At 28.9% G+C, this 21,008-nt stretch overlaps 1 protein-coding gene and 1 pseudogene across 1 annotated transcript; both read left to right on the top strand.

Annotated features, from left to right (window-relative positions):
- The first annotated feature begins 6,910 nt into the window (after positions 1–6,910).
- On the top strand, positions 6,911–9,472 carry LOC111309883 (3-dehydrosphinganine reductase TSC10A-like). Its single transcript, XM_089748538.1, has 4 exons — positions 6,911–7,483; positions 8,132–8,275; positions 8,502–8,802; positions 9,205–9,472. The coding sequence occupies exons 1-3, from the start codon at positions 6,970–6,972 to the stop codon at positions 8,792–8,794; spliced, it is 951 nt and encodes a 316-aa protein (XP_089604664.1). The 5' UTR covers positions 6,911–6,969; the 3' UTR covers positions 8,795–8,802; positions 9,205–9,472.
- Positions 9,473–14,062: 4,590 nt separating this feature from the next.
- On the top strand, positions 14,063–15,756 carry LOC111309882 (3-dehydrosphinganine reductase TSC10B pseudogene; annotated as a pseudogene).
- Positions 15,757–21,008: the final 5,252 nt, after the last annotated feature.

The raw sequence follows: 21,008 nt of genomic DNA, 5'->3' as shown, positions 1-21,008 counted from the left end.
TCCTAAAATGCAATTAAATACACAAATTAAATCTAGACTAAATGGGGTATCTATGTATATAATTTAAAAAGTTCTCATTTTTTTTTTATTTTCAGTTGTCTTTCTATATAATTATCCATGTAACATATTAAGTCAATTGTTAGTGTGCATGTTGTTACCTTATACTAAAAATAGGTGCTTCTAATCCATTTTTTTCTATATTGATATAAATAATTTTTTCCTTAAATTTTATATTTTATGTGAATTTTAATATATGTTAATTTTAATATTAATTGAAATAATACTCCTCAAAAATAAAATCATTATCACAAATATAATATTGACAACCAACTCATGTGTTGCTCTATGTGATTGTGAAATATCAGGTAAAACTTAAACATGAGGTTTGGGGATAATTCTTCGTACATCAAGTCAATATGTGAGAGTGTATAAAATTATCCTGATTGATGTGATGAATTTGTGATGTTTAATTTTTATGTTTTGATGTATTTGTAATTGCGATGATTGTGTTATTGTGTTTAAATGATTTTCCATTTTGTGATTCTTGGTTATGTATTTGGTGGATGAAAAATGGTTTCCATTTAAATAATTTGATTGTTTGGCTTTCCAAATATGTTTTGTAGGTGTTTAACATGTATTTAATGTGTAGGTTGATCCTTTTGTGAAAAGCCAGCATAATACCTTTATCAAGGCTTTGAAGGCTCTCAACTTAAGCTTACCTCGTCGTTAAGTTGACACCTCTTCCTTCCTCTTGATGTTGCATTGCTTGTTAAAAGGTCTCATCACCATATATTTTTTATAGGAATTCATCTATCTTTAAATGTTTGTCAAGTGTTTGATAAAAATTTCCAAAATAAGAAAGTAGTATTTCAAGAATTTTTTAAGTGTTTGATGAAATAAAAATGTGATTTTTTACCACATTTCCAAGCATTTGTTACAAGGTTTGGCAACTGCTTAATACTTTTCATGAGAAGCCAACCAAATTCTCTTAGTAAGGCCATAAAGGCTTTCAACCTAGGCAATCCCCATGCATCGTTAAATGCATTTTGTCTATTCTTTAACTTTTAAGTAGGAAAAGGAATAATGATTGTTAAGTTTGCTTCTAAAGTCTTATTAGATATAGAGCATTTGTGAGGAAGTTTAATGATTATTAACTTCTTAATTTAAACCAAATCTTAAACCCTAAATCAAACTCTAAACCTTAAACCAAATCCTAAATCCCGAACCAAATCCTAAACCCTAAATTATCTCTAAACCCTAAGTTGTCCCTAAACTTAAACCTTAATATTTAAAACCCTAACCATAAAAATTATACTTTGCCTAAAACCCTAACCTTAAACTTACTAAACCCTAATCCTAAACAAAACTTTAAATCTAAATCAAACCTTTCCCAAACCTTACATTTTAATCCCAAGCCCTAAATCTTTATTGCATTTCCATGCATTTACAATTTATTTATTAAATATAATTTATTACATGCATTTACATTTTTAATTGTAGCATTCGTGTATTTTACTTTACATTCACATTATTTAGTTTGATGCATTCATATGAATTTTTAATGGTGATTTAAAAAAAGAAAGAAAGAGTAGTGTTTTATAAATAAAATAAGATAATATTCTAAGTAAAAGCAATTCCTGAAACCTTATATAGATGTTAAAAGGATTTTTGAAAATTATCTTTTATAAAAAAAAAATATTATCTTCATTTTGATGGATTATCATAGAAATCCTAAAAAAACAAAATGTTTTTGAAATTTCACCTAAATATCAAGGAGATTAGAAAATATTCCACTACCAAAAGTTTTAATTTTAATCTAAAATAAAATGATTTTCATTTTCTAGGAAATAAAAAATGAGATTTTGTGAAAATAAATGAAATTTAAGGAATTATTTTTAAATATTAAATCTAAGGCTATTTTATCAAAACTCAAAGATAACAAATAGTACCTTTTTTTAAAATAAGTATTATAGGGGTGCTAATTCCTTTTCACGTGTAATTGTACTTCCAAATCCAACTCAATTTTTAAAGACCAAAATTGTCTTTGTTGATAAGTTTTAAACTAGTTTTAGGATTTTATTAAAAAGATAAACTTTTTAGGTGATTAATTATATCTAATAAAAAAAGATTGATGAAAACTTCTTGTTTTGATTTTTATTTTAAAATTCATCTAAGTGTTCAAGTTCCAATACATGCACATTGTGACAATAATTGGTAAGTCGTTGATCCCACTATTTGTTATTTTTTTTACATTTCAAACTTTTCAATAATGATTTTTAACAAGTGCTATTTTTGTTATATTTTTTATACTAAATAAAAAGTGAAAAACAAAAATAGAACAAATAGTATAGTTATTATTACCACTTATATACCTACATTTTTAAATATTGATCTCTTAAACTTTTATATTAACACATTTTTTTCTCGAATCCAAAAGAAAGTAACGTGAATTATGCACATAGATATTAAGCCACAAATTTTTTTTTTTTGTAGGGATACCAGTAGCAAGCTTTGCTTAATCCAAAGAGATTTTTCAATTCAAGAATTTCTAAACTAATTATTTTTTAAATCCAAGGTAATTTCTTATTTATAGGCAACATAGATATCTTCTTGTGGACTGATTTTAATTGTTAGCATGTATTTTAATATAATATTTTAAATTTATTCATCGTATTAAATGTTAATTAATAATTTCACAAGTTGATAACATTTCACTAGCTAGGTGTCACGGGTCGAGACTTAAGCTCCGACCCACACTACTTCAAGACCCAAGCATCCACTCATCTGACGTCTCAGATCAGCCTACCTACCACGGTTCACATCCTTGTGAGGTATTGTTCGCTCTGACCTTCCCGGCCTCACGGTTTTATCCTATAAAAGGCGCCTCTCAAGGAAGAGATAGTGTGAACTCTTTTATACCCCAGTGACCCTCCTTTTATATTCGATATGGATTCAAGACTACTCCTTAGGTCTGTGACATTCTCCCCCACCCAATCTCATGACACCTTCGTCACGGAGGCTGGCCACCTTGCCTACCTCCCTCGAGGCTTTTGGCGTAGATCGAACGGTTTAGGGCTAGCTTTGATACCACTTGTCACAAGTCAAGACTTAAGCTTTGACTCACGCGGCTCCAGTACCTGGGTATCCACTCATCTGATGTCTCAAATCAGCCTTTTTATCACAGTTCACACCATTATGAGGTATTGTACACTCTGACCCTTCTGGCTTTACGATTTTATCTTACAAAAGATGTTTTACAAGGAAGAGATGGTGTGAATCTTTTTATGCCCCAGTGATCTTCCTTTTATGTTCGATGTGGAACTTAGGACTATTCCTTAGGTTCGTGACACTAGGCCACTATTTTATTAATTAATTAGCTTTAGCTTATAACTTTTGTGATGCATATATTAATTTTATTTATTTAAATAAATTTTTTTATTTAATTAATAGATTTTAGTTTTACATTTTATTATTAGTAATTCATTTAGAATAAAAATTTTATGTTTTTGAAAATAATAATATTGTTTTTCAAACAATATGAAAATAAAAGCAACAAAACATACAAAGAATTGTGTAAAAATTACTACTAAGGTACCTATCTCTTTTTTTAGTTTTTCAATCAACTTGAATTCATATAACAAAAAATATTATATTTTAACTTTGTAAACATATGAATTTTTTTCGTCAAACATGATATTTCAGTGCAAGTGGGAAAGTAATTGGTGTAGGGGTAAAATTATGTATCTCTGATTTTGGATGATAGTTTAATTAATTTGTATTTTATTTTACTTTTAAGCGTTATTCAGTTTATACCATTAAGCCAAGAAAAATGCATGTTTTTTAGACTTTCCACCATTTTTTGAACCAAACACATCATTTTCAAATTTAAAATTGAGAATTATATAAATTCAATAGATATTTTATGAAGAGAACCATTCATATTCACTTAAAGAAATTCAAAAAGTAAATAGGTAAAAAACTATTGAATGATGCCTTTTGAACGATATTTTGTTCATGATTATTTAAAATTTAATATCATTGTTTTTCCCCAAAATATTGTTGATTAATTATAACTTAAAATAATTTCACTTTAGTCTTTGTAACTTAAAATAATTTCACTTTAGCCTTTGTAGAAATACAATTTTATATTGAATGCTATATTAGAATTTTTCAATGTGTTATTATTAATTGGTGATTTTAATATTTAATAAAATAGATTGATAAATGTAGTACTAATACAAGACAAGTATGAGAGCCCAAATAATTTAATTATGATTACTTATATATGGGTTTTGCATATGTTATTAGGTCAATGTGATTTGGCAATTGTGTAGGTCATTGACCTAAGTGACATTTGATGGAGAGCTTTCTAAGATTTTAATAAAATTGGCTAAGATTCACTCTTCACTTCTAAGTATAGTATTTACCTTTTGAGAGCCGCTAGTAAAAGAATAGTAAAGAAGAAGACTTAATATTTGCAAATGATAACTATTACTTTCGCTTATCAATTATGATTGTCCAAATAAGTATGCAAATTAATTAATTAGTGTTCTAATATTCATATAATGATATTGAATTATATTAACATGCTAAGCTATATGCATAAGATTTTTGCCAGCTTTACCAATCCTTAAAATCAAGGTAAAAAAGCTCCAGCAAAACTTGCAAAAATAATATATACAGATGATCAAGTGATCACTTACATTATTTGAATATAGCAATTCACAGTTTCTCCTAAATACATATAACTTGTCCTCTTTTTTTTTTTTTTTATAACCATGTAACTTATGTTTATTTGATATAAAATTATAGGTGTAGTATAAATATGACTACATAAGATAAAGAGAGTTCAAATTGCAAAAGAATTAGTTTGAATAAATGAAAACTTTTTTTTTTTTTTATCATGATCTTTTTTATACAATATAAAATTTTGTTATGTTTTGTTAGTTTGATATTTATATTTAGGTATGCCTTTCTTCTAGCTTCATACCATACAATTCAAAATTTTGAATGCATACATGTGTGAAAATTAAAAATTTGTGTACACATATATTTAAATAAATAAAATTAATTTATAAATTGCATGAGTCACAAGTTAGTTCTTCATTTATAAATTAAATCTTTTTTTTTCAATTATCCATATTACATATTTAAGTCAATTGTTGGTGTGCCGATTATTATCTTATATTATAAATTAGTTTACGACTCATGCAAAATATGAATTAGTTTTATTTATTTAAATTTGTGTGTATAAAAATAAATTAGAATTCTTTTCAAAGTTATATCAAAATCTTCAAATTTATAACATGTGTAAAATTATTTATTTATGGTGACATATATTAAATTAAACATTTTTAAAAAATATAAAAATTTAAACATTTAATAAACAATATTTTGAGAAAAACAAAATGATAAAATAAATAAAAGTCTCCATGCAATTAAACTAAATTTCTTTAATTTGTACCATATTTATCTACAGTAATAATTACAATTATTAAATTTTTTTATTACTAACTTTTAGAAATTGCATTGAAATATGAATTCATTGAATGAGATTTGTAAAAGGAAGTGAAAGAAAAACAAGGATGAGAGAGAGGAGAAAATAGGGAAACTAAAAAAATAATATTTTATTTTTGTAATAGATTGAAACAATGTTATTTCAAAAAACAAGTCTGATGCAAATCATATGTCGATCTATGCATTGACTCTATCATAACTTGATTTATTTACATTAAAAGGTTTTTTTGCTTTTTATTTTAGTTTTATTTTACTTATTTTAGGTCAAATATTAAATTCAATGATTAATTGATGTATAAGAACTAAGTTTGAATACACGTTGAGGGAGAATGACTAATTACATCACTTAACCAAATTACAAGAACAAGCCATATAATTTGAGAAAAATTGAAGTGAAAAATATTGACATGGCAAAAAAATTTTGTCACATCATCATCTTTAATTATGTAGACTTGATATATCAACAAAATCAACGATTACGTAAGTAAAAATATCACATTAAAAAAATTAAAATACAATGCCATCAATTTTAACCAAAAAAAATAATTATTAATAATTTGATTAAATTTAATAATTTATTGAAGTATTATTCAATTTGAATACATTAAAATAAAAAAATTAATTTCTCTATTTAACTAAAGTACACTTATCAATTATATAATTTGACCATTTTTATATTTCATGTGAATTTTAATACATGTTAATATTAATATTAAGTGTAACAATACTCCATAAAAATAAAATGATTATCATAATATAATATTTATTTTTTTGAATGCTTTTCGGATTAGAAATTGGATTTTTTTTTTGGATGTAGTTGGTGAAGGGTATTTTGGCTTCGAGGTATTGGTTCTTTGTTTAAGTCAGTGAATAAGTTGGATGGATGGAGGAGCCGGCCTTTATTTTTTATTTATTTATTTTTTCTACTAACATTTTCATTTTCTTGATATATAACTATATATTCCAGTTTAAAATTCACCACTCTCTTAATTTAAACAAAGAAAATTAATAAGAATATTTTTTTTTGGCAAAAAATAAAAGAAGATAGAACATATTCTTTAAATCTTGGCACGCCAAGTCGCCAAGCACAATGAATCTGCAAACATTTTTTTTTTCAGGCATTCCAATATAAAATTCAAGACTAAATAATTGGTAATAATATTTTTCTTTGATTCTCAAATTTTTTAATCATCAGAATTTTCTTTTTCGACATCCTTTTATAAGGATATTATTAAAAATAGAGTTTTTTTATTCCCACTTGTTTCAATTATTGCAAATAAAATATTAATTTATTTTTGCACCAATTATATTTCATAAAAGATAAGTTAATGCAAATAAATAATAAATTACCACCCCTGGGACCTTCCTATAAATATCGGCATACAGCAAATAACTTACTCCAAACACTCTCCTTTAAATCAGCACCGTCCGTTTTTCCCATCACAATAGATAATGTTGCTCTTCATTCTCCTCGCTCCTTTCCTGCTCCTCCTCCTCTACTTCGTCGTCCAGCCCAAACCAGTCAGCGTTCCGATAAAAGACCGCCACGTGTTTATTACAGGCGGATCAAGTGGTATTGGGTTGGCTCTGGCCCACAAGGCAGTCTCCGAAGGGGCCCGTGTCTCTCTCTTAGCTCGTTCGCTCAACAAGCTCGAGGAGGCCCAAAAATCAATCCGCCTGGCATACGGCGTCGACGTCGCGATTTTCGCCGCAGATGTCCGCGATTACGAAGCCGTGCAACGCGCAGTCGAGGATGCTGGCTCAATTGACGTGCTGGTGGTTAACCAAGGAATTTTTGTGCCCCAAGCATTGGAGAAGCAGGAATTGGATGAGGTGAAGTTCATGATAGACGTGAATTTGATGGGAAGTTTTAATGTGATCAAAGCCGCTTTGCCGTTTATGAAGGATAGGAAAGATCGCCGACCCGCCTCTATTGCTCTTATGTCGTCGCAATCTGGTCAAGTAGGTGACTTTGCATTTGTATGCATTTTTGTTCTTTCCGTTTTTGCTTTTTAAAAATCAAATGCAAAATGGGTTATTTAACTAGTAAAGTAAATGATGTTTTAAACAAATTACAAATAGTCTTTTAAATTAAAGTTGGAAGTATTAAACATCCCATAACAGGCGGAAGATTCAACTTAAATATAAGCTAACAGAAAATTTAATAAAGTCAATTGATAATAGAATATGTAATCACAAAAAATTCAATATGTAACAAAAGTATGATGATATCATTTTAATAGATTCTCATCCCGTTTAGATTGGTAAAGAAGCTATAAACTTAGAAGGGTAACAGACAGGAATAATAAAACAAAACCTAAGTTTTAATATTATGTTAAACATCAATTTTAAAATTAATTGTCAACTTAAATATAAAATTATAAAAAAAATTAATATTTAGGAAACATGAGATAATATCACTTAAAAGAAAGCACTTTAATTCTTTTAGTTTGTCAATTAATTTGTGGATTATGGTAACATTGGTATATTGAACAATGAGTTATTATTGTAATTTTTTGCATTAACTTTTGTGTATTCTTTTGCTTATGTTTGTTTATCAGTTCTGCTGTCACTAATTGATTTTTTGTAACGAGCAATGTCACAAAATAGGTAGGTGTTTATGGTTACTCGGCTTATTCAGCTAGTAAGTTTGGCCTCCGAGGATTAGCAGAATCATTGCAACAGGAGGTCATTTCGGATAACATTCATGTCACTGTCATATACCCTCCAGACACCGAAACTCCCGGTCTAGAGGAAGGTATGGGATTTTTATTTTATTATCTATAATTGTATTTTTTTTTCAAATTTAATAATTTTAAAACTGATATAATGATATGACATACTTGAAATTGATATTGAAAGCAGAACAGATACAATAAGCATTTGCAACTTGTCATGTTTATTTTTTTTTTAAAGTGAATTCTTTTATAAGTCTATAGCTGATCAAGCAATTGCATTCAATTACTAAAAGCTTACAATTGCAGAAAAAAAGATTAGACCAGAGCTCACCAACATCTTAGCAGGCTCTGGTGCCGTACTGAAAGCTGAAGAAGTAGCCGGGAAAACTTTGGATGGTATCAAGTCTGGAACTTTTAGCGTCACCTTCAACATTGAAGGGTACCTATTAGCCTTCGCTACTGCCGGAGCGTCCCCCCAGAGATCTTTCTTGATGGCATTCCTTGAGGTGGTTCTTGCTGGTATATCACGTCTTGCAGCCTTGTTTTTCCTATGGAGCTTCTACAGGACCATTAAAAAGTGGCATGTAAAACCAAATTAAGAAATAAGGTAAGTATAATGCTATACATTGTAGAAACATTAGTAGTGGCAATTTGATCTTTTCTTTTGGAGAGCTTGCTTGTTCTGTTGAATGCTATTCTATGCATGATTACTCGTCTTCTTGTGTCAAAGCTAGATTTGACAATTTGGGTATATTATCATGTTTGGTCATATCAAACGTGCCTAAAATACAAACAATGATGTTAAATTCATATCAAACACAATATATATATATATATATATTTGTCAAATTTATATAATTTTGTTAAAATTTTAAATTTTAACATTTTTTTTTACCATTTTCGTGTTGTATTATCTTATCTTAACATTATCGGTCTAATCAAAACTTTCAGAAATAAGTCTTTTTTTATGCTATGCTAAAGAATTTTTTTTTTATTTAATTGATTTCAGGGGCTAGAGTTCCTTCTTTGTTGCTTGATATGGATCAGCATTCCTTATTCTGCCTGCTTTCCGTTGCGCACGGATGTTGACTTGAAATGAATGGTTTGATAGCTTTAGAATAATGAGTTTGTTACCCATGTTGAAATGTAGCACAAATTCTGAAAATGGTAAAACTAAGAGCTCCATCCCTTTATGTAAGAGCCTGCATAAGAAAATTGGAGTTTGTACAAATGTGATCATAATTAAAAAAAAAAAAAATCTTCTTTATTTCCTTTAATTGCCGAGTATTAGTTGATAACTCTGATTAGCATAATTTGTCTATAACGTGTTGACAAGTTGATTCTAGCAACAGCCTCAGCTTTATAGTCTCAATCAGATAGGTTGCTACAACAACTATAAATTGAGGAGGCTTTCAGATTTTCTAATCTTTTCCTTCTGATTTAAAAGTAGACATGCCAATTTAAAATATAACATAGGGACATAGCACCAAAATGATAATATATATATATATAATATTATTTAAAATTTTAGTGAAACTTATTTATTTGTTTAACAAAAAATAAAAAAAAATGTTTTCATGTTTTTAATGTCAACATAAATTAAAATATGTAATTTTAATGTAAAACATGACATAAATATACTAATTATTAATATTTTGTGACATAAATATGCCACTTGATCTATTTAAAAGAGAAATGCAGAAAAAACTACTTGATCTATTTAAAAGAGAAATGCAGGAAAAACTAGATTGGAGAATTGGAACCAAACAGAGTTCGGCATTGTAGAATTGTCTGGGCTTGTACCGAATCTCCCACTGATTTTTGGCATTTAAGAGAGCTGAAAGGCAGGTAAAAAAAAATGGTTTCTGGTTAACATATACACGATTGCTGCAAAGGATGCAAGAAAATTTCTGGCCTCTGAAATGAACGAAGTCTGTTTTAAGTTGTCATCCAGGCCATGATGGAATGGTTATAACGGATAACTGATATTGGAACAACATTAATTTATGTCAGTTTCACTTTTTCTGTCTGTGACTCGAAAATTTTAAGTATTTGTTGGTTTCAAATTAGATAGGGTAATATTAAATACAATATAAAAAATATAAAAATAATATTATTTAAAATTTTAATAAAATTACATATAATTTTATAAAAATTAAATATTTATTTTTTTTTAATGTGTATATAAAAATTATAATATGATAATTTTTATTTTTTATATTTATTAAATATAAAAAATACAAATACAGAAATTATTAAATTTATTTAAAATTTTCGATTATTATTAAATCAGCCTAGTTAGTACATCTTTTTCGGCCACCGTCTAGGACATGTATTGTATCATAAGCAATAGCTCGTGTGTCAACTGATTCGTTTGATCTAATCTGCAATTTTAGCTTCCATCATCATAGATGCGGTTCCAGTGAAAATGACAAGGTTATGTGCCAACTTCCATTCAAGTAGTGTGCATCTATGAAATACTATAATTCTCTTTTGACTTTAAAATTTTCAACTACCTTCTATAGTGACAGGGGAGCTACCAAAAATTGTCGTATTTAATTTATAACTAGAAATAGGCCTATGTGATTATTTTTTTACTTTTAAGTTATATTTTAAATATGAGAGAAATAATTTTTAATATCAAATTTTAATGATTAATAATATATAAACAAATATAAATATATTTTTTAAAAATAAATAATAAAAATATTTAATAAATATAAATATAAATATAAATTAAAGGCAAATATAAGTACACATCTTTTTTAACCTTTGACCTCACCAAAACACCTTTCATTTCACCACCATGGTTTTTTTTTTTTTATTTCTTGAGAGAGTTGTGAGAGAATGAGAGAATTTAGAAAGGGATATGAGAAAAAAAATGAGAGTGGCATATAGAGAAAAAATGATAAAAAAAAAAGGCATGTGAAAATGTAAAAGAAAAAACATTTGGTAAGATGAAAAGAAATGAAAGAAAAGAAGAAAATAAAATTAAAAAAATAATAAAAGAAGAAGGTATACAAGATACCTACAACCATTATATCATTTTACTAAAAAATAAAATAAATTAAAAATTTTTAAAAGAAAAATTGAAAAGGAATAAAAAAGTAAAAAATTAAAAAATAAGAAAGAAAAGAATAAAATAAAAAGAAAAAGAAAAAATGTTTGGGACACATACTACAATCACATCATTTTATTAAAAAAATAAAAAAATTCAATTTTTTTAAAAAATTGAAAAGATAAAAAAAAAGTTAATTAAAAAAAATAGTTGAGCCTAAAATCTGAAATATTAATTATATGGATGATGATTTATTTTTTTATATAAATTATAATTTAATTATATAAATATAGTTTTTATTAAATTAAAATATTAAATAATATTTTTATTAATATAATATTTATAAATATAATAAATAATAAAATATATTCTTTTATATCTCAAAAAAAAAAACTTAGGGCAGAGTATCTCAAGCTTATTCAGATTTGATGTAAATTTTTTAAAGGGGTAAAACTTGACCTAATTCTTGTTTTTTAAAAAAACGTGCTGACTGAATATTAGCTAATATAGGCTAATTTGTTAGCTGTATGTCCATTGACTTTTAGATACAAAATTTATTTAATAAAAAAATTTTAAAAACAAAGAAAATGATAAAAAAAATCAAATGAGTGGCACATGAATGTATTGAATTAAAATATTAAATAATAAAATTTTAAATAAATTATATATAAATATAAAAGTAAATAAATAAATAATTTTTTTATATATACAAAGACTAAGACATAATACCTAAAATCTTATTCTTTTTCGAGTTCAATTAAAAATAAATTCAATCAAATTATTTTGAATTAAAAAAGTGCACCGATTGGATCATACAAATTGAAATTTATAAGATATAAATTATTTTATTATTTTTATTTTAATTGATTTTTTATTATAAAATTATATAAAAAAAGTAAAAATAAAATAATTTAAAAAAATCCAAAAAGTAAAAAATTTTAAAAAGGAAATAAATAAAAAAACAAAAGTAAAGAAATGTCACGAGAACATTCGAGATGAAGTAAAACATTTTAAATCCGTTTTTAACTTAACTCAATCTTAAAAAAAATTGGACTTAATCTCAAGATTTTTTTAAAAAATATTTATATTATATTGGTCTGAATAAAAATAATTGGATATGAATTATTATCTGATCCTTACTTTTAGTATTTCTTTTATAAAAATTATCTAATGAAAAATAAAATAAATAATAAAAAGTAAAACATGAAAAAAATAAATTTATTAAAAAACAAAATAAAAAATAAAAATAATTTTAAAAAATAAAATGCCACATGAATACCTTTTGTGCCCTTTATATTTTACAAAATTAATATTACAAATAGATGAATGATTCGGTTATGGCAATTTCTGGCCCGAGATTGTGCTGTCGTCAAAATTATTACATAAATCCTTTGTACTATTAATTTATAGCAGATGTTTTTGTATTGTTTTAGTGTGATTTGGATTATTAATAAATAATTAATTTAATCGGTTAAATTCATCTTACTCGATAAAAAAGTTTGAGATTTGAGTATTATTGGTGATTATTTGTTTGAGTCATCTCAAATGCACAACTTACAATTATTTATCTTAAATTATTAAATACGAGATATTTTATCTTGATTTTGGGATCGAATAATTTATCTATTTTTGAATTTTTTCTTAAAAAAATGGTGTGATTTGGATTGATTTGAAAGATAATTATTTATATGCGTTTGAAAAGAAAATTTAAAATTTAAAATTTGATTGATTGATAAATGAAGACACGTACACAATTATTAATGAATTTTTTAAAATAATAATTCATAATATTTTTGTTAATTTTTATCCGAACTCAAAAAAAAAAAGTCCAATTCATTGGAACTTCATCCAATTTAATTTGATCATAAAAATCAACAATTCAATCTCACTCAACCCAAAATTAAAAATAATTTGAGCTCAAATCAATCTAAGATCAAAATAACTTGAAATTAAATTAAATATAATTTTATTTTAAAATATTAATCTAATATTAAAAAATAATAAAAACAACACAAATAAAATTAAAAATATAAATACAAATGATAGTTTATTAAAATATTAAAAATATCAAATTAATATATATTTTTAATATCAAACTAATATAAATTCTATTATCATATTACTTATAAAAATTTTTTATAATTTAAAATAAATTATATAATTTTAATTATCATAAGTATAAATATCAATGTATCATTTAAAATAAATTATACAAAATTTTATATTTATATATGGGTATTAATTTTATTATTATTTAAAATAAAATATATAAAATAAATCATTGATTTGTGAATATACTTTATGTTAATGTTATAATTATATTATTAATTTTAATAATTTAAAATAAATTAATAATAAACTATAATTATGCTAAAATTCAAAATAATAAATTATTAAATAATGAATTATAATTACACTATATTGATTAGTTATATTGCGGTTATATTATTAATATAAAATATAATTACGCATTAAATATGTATCATAAATAAATATTTAAAATAATTTTTATATAATTATATTAAATATATAATTTTGTATTATAATTAAAATTTTAAAATAATTTATATATTCATATTAAATTAAAAAAATATAAAAAACTATTAACCATGATAACATGTTTTTTGTGTTTAATACGTGTATTTATATGTTATAATTTAATAAATTATAATTTTTTATGTTTTACATATATTAAAATATATATCAATATATCTAAATACCGAAACATATATTTTTAAAATTAATACTATTTTTAATATTTTTTTAATATCATATCTTCTTTTCTATACGCTATGTCTTGAGACTCCGGAGAGAATTGCAATCCATGAAGAACGGCTGCCTAATTAAATCCAGATCTTCATTTTCCTTACCATATCTTGTTTGATACAAATGTTGATACGGAATTTGAACCCTTCAAATATATGAAAAGATTTGAAAAAAAAAAAAAAAAAGTGACCATGCGAGACGCATATCCAAATCAAACACTCGCTCGTCTCCCAATAAAATAGGCTGGTCAAACTGGTTAGCTGTCTACCTCAACTTTCAAAAATCTTAAAAATATACTTTAAATTACCAACGATAAATAAATGAAATTAAAACCTCTCGACATGGCTTTAGCTTGCAGAATTAATTGAGTCTCCTAATTCAGCAATGGAGCAAACTTGAACTTACTTTTAAATCACACTTTTCAATTATGGTGCTCTTCATTCTTGTCGTTCTATCTTTTGTTCTCCTTCTTCTCTACTCCATCGTCAGGCCCCGTCCCGTCGATATGCCTATCAAGAAGCGCCACGTCTTCATAACGGGCGGATCAAGCGGCATTGGACTTGCCGTGGCTAAACAGGCTGCCTGTGAAGGAGCTCGTGTTTCCCTCTTGGCCCGTTCCCTTGATAAGCTTGACGAGGCGAAGAAATCAATCAGCCGGGCCTATGATGTGGATGTCTCGATCTTTGCCGCTGACGTTCGTGACTAAAAAGCTGTTCACCGTGCAATCAAGGAAGCGGGCGCCATTGATGTTTTAGTTGTTAACCATGGCGTATTTCTGCCTCAGGCTTTGGATAGGCAGGGATTGGATGAGATCAAGTTCATGATTGACGTGAACGTGACGGGGAGTTTTAATGTCATCAAAGCTGTTTTACCATTGATGAAAGATAGGAAGGATAAGGGGCCTGTCTTCATTGCTCTCATGTCCTCACAGGCTGGCCAGGTCGGTCTTAATCCTTTGTTTTTGTAACTTTTGCTTATTGAGTCCGTGATTTTTGTATCATTAACTGATATTTGCAATGAATAACGTGGCAATATATATAGGTAGGTATTTATGGGTACGCGGCCTATTCAGCAAGCAAGTTTGCCCTTCGGGGATTAGCAGAAGCATTGCAACAGGAAGTTATTGCGGATAATATTCATGTTTCTCTAGTATGCCCTCCGGTCACCGAAACTCCTGGTTTTGAAGAAGGTGCGACATTTTTTTTTTTTTAGATTTTTATCGTGCCGATATAGCCTTGTTCTCCGGTGACTTGTTACTCCGCATCGGTATTTTTATGTTATGTTCAATGCTTATTGCCAAAATTATGAATTCAGCATTCTATTACCTGATAATGCAGTTATTTGGAGTAATTTTATTTTAAACAAATTTAATTATTTATTACATAAAATTTATAATAATTAAACCTGTGCAAATATCAACGGCCTGTCCTATTCGATAAGTCTGACCCACTCAAGTTGTGCCTTAGACAAGATTTTCTATATTTAAGGCCGATCTGATCCAAGTTACTATTTAATTAATAAAAAATTAATTTAATTTTAATTTTTAAAATACTAAAATGTTAAAATTTTAATGTATTATTTTTTAATATTTTAAAATATATTTTTTAAAATTTCGAGCCTCCCAAGTTTGATAATTTGTGCCTTGGTAATGGGTTTTGAAAGTTCAGCTGAGCTTAGCTCAACCTAGGAACCTTTTTACAATGGTTTAAACCCCTCCATATTTGGTATTTTCTCACCCAACCTTTTCCTCACACTATCATGTTATCTTTTTCTTCCACCGACCTTGTGAACTTTTTGAAAATTATGCTTTCTTTTAATCCCGTTCAGATCTGTATGTGTGTAATCCATACTTTTTGTACAAATCTATCTTTCTCTATGCTCATGAGTACAAGCTCCTGTTAAAAAGACTCTGCAAAATCAACAACCTCCCAATCCCTACAGAACTTCCTCCTTTCAAGAAAGAACCATGGTGGTGGTACTCTCCAGAATACATCAAAGAATTACACATTCACCTGGCACATTGGATTCCTAAACCACCTTATGACACTTGGTGGAGTGATTTATCACAAAGACTTATTAATTTTGATCTTCACTGTCCTTCAGAATTAGCAGTACTTCCAACAAATCCTTATTGGCAGAATGATGAAGATCTTTCCAGACTTCGAGCAAGATTTGAACACAGAGTTTACAATCACTTATTCCAATGTTGTAATTCTACTCCTGATGATTTTGAACAAGAACTATTCAAGTGGGTAGATGATTGTCTCGTTTTCCAATACCTTGAAGATTTCCCAAAAGATTTCTCAGAATGATGACACTCATGGTGCTACAAGACAGAAGATTCCCTATTCCAGTCTAATATTGTATAATTATGCATGATTCTCCAGAAGACTCCAAAGAAATTGATAATGATGCCTTCACATCAAGACAATCTTATGTCAAGTCTTCATCAACTTTATGTCTTAGTCAAGTTATAATGAGTCACTGTATTTTAGTATGAGTCATAGTGATGAGTCATCGTACCATAAGTGATGAGTCACTATACCATAATAATGAACTTTTGTACCATAGTAATGAGTCATTGTACCTTAGTTATGACTCACCGTCCTTTAGTCTTATCCTAAGCCACTTGTAAAGTTGCTTTGTCCTAGTCTTGTCTTATTAGGCTACTAGTCCTTTACTTTTTTCATGTATAAATAGAATGATACTTCTCTAAGAAGTAATCATACTAAGAATCCATAACCTATCACAAAATATCCTTTGTAAGAAACCTTCATTTATAAAATATGTTTGGCTAAAAACCTCTCTTCTCTTTTGGTAATTCCATCTTTCTTTTTCCTTAGTTACATCTTTTAGCTTCATGCTTCTCTTTAAACTATTCAAAGTTTACAGTGATACAAGTTGAGTATGCTCTGCAGTTGCCATATTATTATGGATCCTTTGCATCAGAAACTCTTGTTAATCTGTTAAACAGATCATTGATCCCTTTCCCACGGCCAAAGAAAAGTCATCCCGCTCCAAGATCATACTAATAGTAAGTTACTATAGTGAAAGGCATATCTCTATAAAAGTCAGGCCCCCAATTCAACGTTACGCCAAGAAAGCGTCAGAGTCTTGAACACCGACTAGAATACCTTGGTTATATATATGATCTATGAAAAGCTTATGGTTGGTATTATCTTGTCAAGTTTGATCGATCTACACGCTGTTGTCATAGTACCAGATAGTATTGTCAGGACTCTACCACCCGGAGAGCCCGAAACTAAAGCCGTGTCAGTTGCCAGAGCCTTGGTCGTACATATTCATCTCTGTCAGTGGGAGTGGGGATTTTTGGAATGTGTTTGTATTGGTCTTTATGAAATTCTTCAAAATGAGGGAAATTTGAGCTTGGGTAAATTGGTTGCATCATGGAGATTTGTGGTAAAGGTGTGGGTAAAGGTTTGGTGGAAGTTTGGGTGGAATCTGGGTTTTGTGTGGGTTGATTTGAGTAGGTTTGAGGGTATGGTTTGCCTTTCTTAGGATAGATGACATAATAGTTAAACTTTCCTGAGGGTTCACCAAAGAGAACAAATTCAGGGTCTCCATTTTCATATCTTTCTTTGAGCTTTTTTTGGGAAGACTTTTTCTTCTTTTGCTTCTTTGGAATATCATCATCATCATCCAGGAAGCTTTTATCTGCATCTATCTGGCATTCTTTGCATTGACAATTTATGTCCCAATAGCAATGTCCTTCTGGAGATTTATATGCATACACGGGATTTTTATTAGACTGAAAGTGTGTGACTGGAACATCAAGGAGATCAGCATGACATCGTTGCATCATAAATTGGGTTGGAAAGATTGTTGGAGGAGGAACATCTTTTCCTTTGCTGTGATCAAATTCAATTGTGATAGTACCATCTTAAATTGTCTTGTAGGTTGGATCAAAGTGTTCAATTGGTTCATCTTGCTTCCAAATCTTTTGATAACTTGTCATCCACATCTTTGGGAGAAGGGTGGCAAGTTCTTCATTGGAAATCTGCTTTGGAATATGAACATGTTTGGGAGTTCTATCTGTTGTTTCTATTTTAACAAAAACTGCATCACTGGAGTGTGAAAGAGGTAAGTTAATGACATGATCTTGAACTCTATATGCCATCTGCTAGTGAAGGGTTGCCTGGAAGCCTTTCATTTCTATGCCTACGATCTGGACTTAAACTTTTAAAGCATCTAACAGGGTTGGATCATGAAGAGACATATTATAATTTGGGAAAACTGTGAAGAAGACAGTTCCTGCATTGAGTGTCGTCTCGATGATTCCAAGGACTGCATGCTTGTAATCTTTAAATCTGGTGTCCAATAAGGTCATTTTGATACAGACAGGAATTCCATTTCTGCCGTGGAAGGTTAAGGCGATTCTGATAGCACCAAAGTGAATGTGAGTGTATCCTTGTTCTGACCACTGGTGAGGAAATTCTTATGGGATCTGAAAAGTAACAAAGTGCTCTTGAGGTCCTGCTGGAAGAATACATTGATCAAAGTTTGTGGCTTGAACATATTCTTTTGGAGCTAGATATTTGAGTTTTAAAAGAGTTTTTAAAGATCTAGTAAGAGAAGGGGAGGAGTTTGAGAAAGCTGTATAAAGATTTACAAGAGGTAGAACTCTCAACCCAATGTTACGATGAACACAGTTTTGATCATATTTTTTTCCAGACTAGTTGGAACCCTAAAAAATTTTTTGGACAACATTGGTGAATACAGACAATTCTAGTTTCTTCAATGCTCAACAATCACAGATGCTGTCTCTTAATTTGCAGCAATCTTTTATGGACAAGAAACTCACAGATTAAAAAAGATCAAAGAGCAATTCTTCAGACTTAAATGCTGTTTTCTCTATCCAAAAGACCTTGATAGACACTATTAACAATTCTTCCAGTATTTCTACATACTTGGTGGATTCGATGATGTCAACTTAAAGCAAGCATTTCTTAATTTTGTTTCAGAAGAACTTGCCCAACAAACAAGGACCCAGTTGAACCTCAGATCCTTTGATGTTAAATCTATGACCCTTGGAGACATTTACAAGATGATACTGAAAGCCCTTGATAAGATTTGTAAAGAGCACAAATACATCAAAACCTTGGTGCACAACTCCAAAAAACTCGAAAAGCCCTGTTCTTACTCCTCTTCAGGACTTCAAATCAAATGTTCTTCTAAAGATCCCACATGTTTTTGCAGCAATAAGAAAAAGAAGCATTTCAGAAGATTCAGACCTTCCAGACCTCCAATAATCTCCAGACCCAGACACAAGAAGTTTTTCAGATATGCTGATAAACCCATAAGATTTCAAAGATTCAAATTTGCAAGAAAAAAGAAAGATCCAAAGATCAAAAGCTCAAAATGTTTTCTCTGTGGAAAACTAGGACATTTCTCAAAAAATTACCTAAAGTCAGATAAAAAATCAGTCAAGATGATCCAAGATATTGCTAATATTTCAGGTATCAATCTCTCAGATGATGATCTTGAATCAATTTTCTCTTTTGATGATGAGTAGAATGAAAGATCCCTGTTTATGATTAAACAGTTTGATGATGATGAGTATGTAGATTCAGACTACTCAGAATACTCAGATGATTTCATAGATGATCAATGTTATGAGTATATGTCAGTTCAAGAACTTCAAAAAATCCAAACCCTTCAACCTCTAAAATCCAAACCCTTAAACCTCTAAAGTAAATCCAGTAATTTCTCGGCATAGTCAATTACATGAATGAATTTCTCCCAGATATTGCCCAGCTTACACATCCACTCAGATAGATGATAAAAAAAGAACCACCCACGTGGTCTCAGCTCCAGACAAATGCAGTACAAGCCTTAAAGATAAAAGCAAAGTCACTTTCCACTTTAAAGATTCCCTCAGATGGCAAAAGAATATTGCAGACCGATGCTAGTGAACAGTTCTGGTTAGCAATCCTTTTAGAAGAAAAAGATAGAACCAGACAAATCTGTGGTTACAAAAGCGGAAAATTCAAAGATTCGAAACTACATTATCACTCTACACTAAAAGAGATTTTAGCTGTAAAGTATGGTATCCAAAGATTTGAATTTCACCTCATTGGATTTCACTTTCTTGTGGAATTAGATATGTTAGCCTTTGATCAGATGCTCAATTTCAAAAAGAAAAAAATGCCAAATGCACAATTACTCAGGCTATCACAGTGGTTCTCACAGTATTCTTTCACCACCGTACATATAAAAGGCAAAGACAACCTCATCCCAGACATGCTCACAAGACCTCCTTCGAAACCTCTTTCAAACACCTTACAAGTTATTCCAGTCTTTTGTATGATGTCTTCCTTACCTTTACCTTTACCCTCTTTTGACCATGTTCCTCAAACGGTCACCAATCTTTTTCTCTTCCCTTATCTTTACACCTCAAAATACAAACCCTTTATTTCAGATCCAGATTTTCAACCAGTTTTTTCAGTTCATAACCTACCTTCTGAAATCCAACAGATCATTACCAAAAAGACACTTGAAAGACGTGCTCATGATCTCATCTACAAAATACAGGCTATTCTCATCCGAAAATGAGGTGATCATGGTCTCAGACCCATTGGTTTTCATCTTCAGTTCTCTTTTCTACACTTATTCCAGATCCCTCATACTTCAGGTTTATTCAAAGAAGCCTTAGTTCTTTTTATGGTATTTATGCCAACTCTACACCATTGCCATTGAGTTTAACTCCTTTTAACTCAACTTTGCCACAATCACTTTTGCTAATAATGACTTCCTTTATGAAGCTGATATTCATTTAGAAACCTTTTTACAGTGGTTTAAACCCCTCCATACTTGGTATTCTCTCACCCAACCCTTTCCCTCACACTACCATGTTATCTTCTTCTTCCACCGACCTTGTGAACTTTGGAAACCAAAAAAGTGTTTCTCATGCTGAAGCAGTTTTAAATTGGCAAACTGAAAATTCTCTCCAGCAGAATTCATACCTGTAC

The sequence above is a fragment of the Durio zibethinus genome, chromosome 19 (genome assembly GCF_047325235.1).
Source record: "Durio zibethinus cultivar Kanyao isolate XHJ-2024 chromosome 19, ASM4732523v1, whole genome shotgun sequence".
NCBI lineage: Eukaryota > Viridiplantae > Streptophyta > Magnoliopsida > Malvales > Malvaceae > Durio > Durio zibethinus.
The sequence above is the reverse complement of the archived record's forward strand: the minus strand, read 5'-3'. Positions and strand labels throughout refer to the sequence as shown.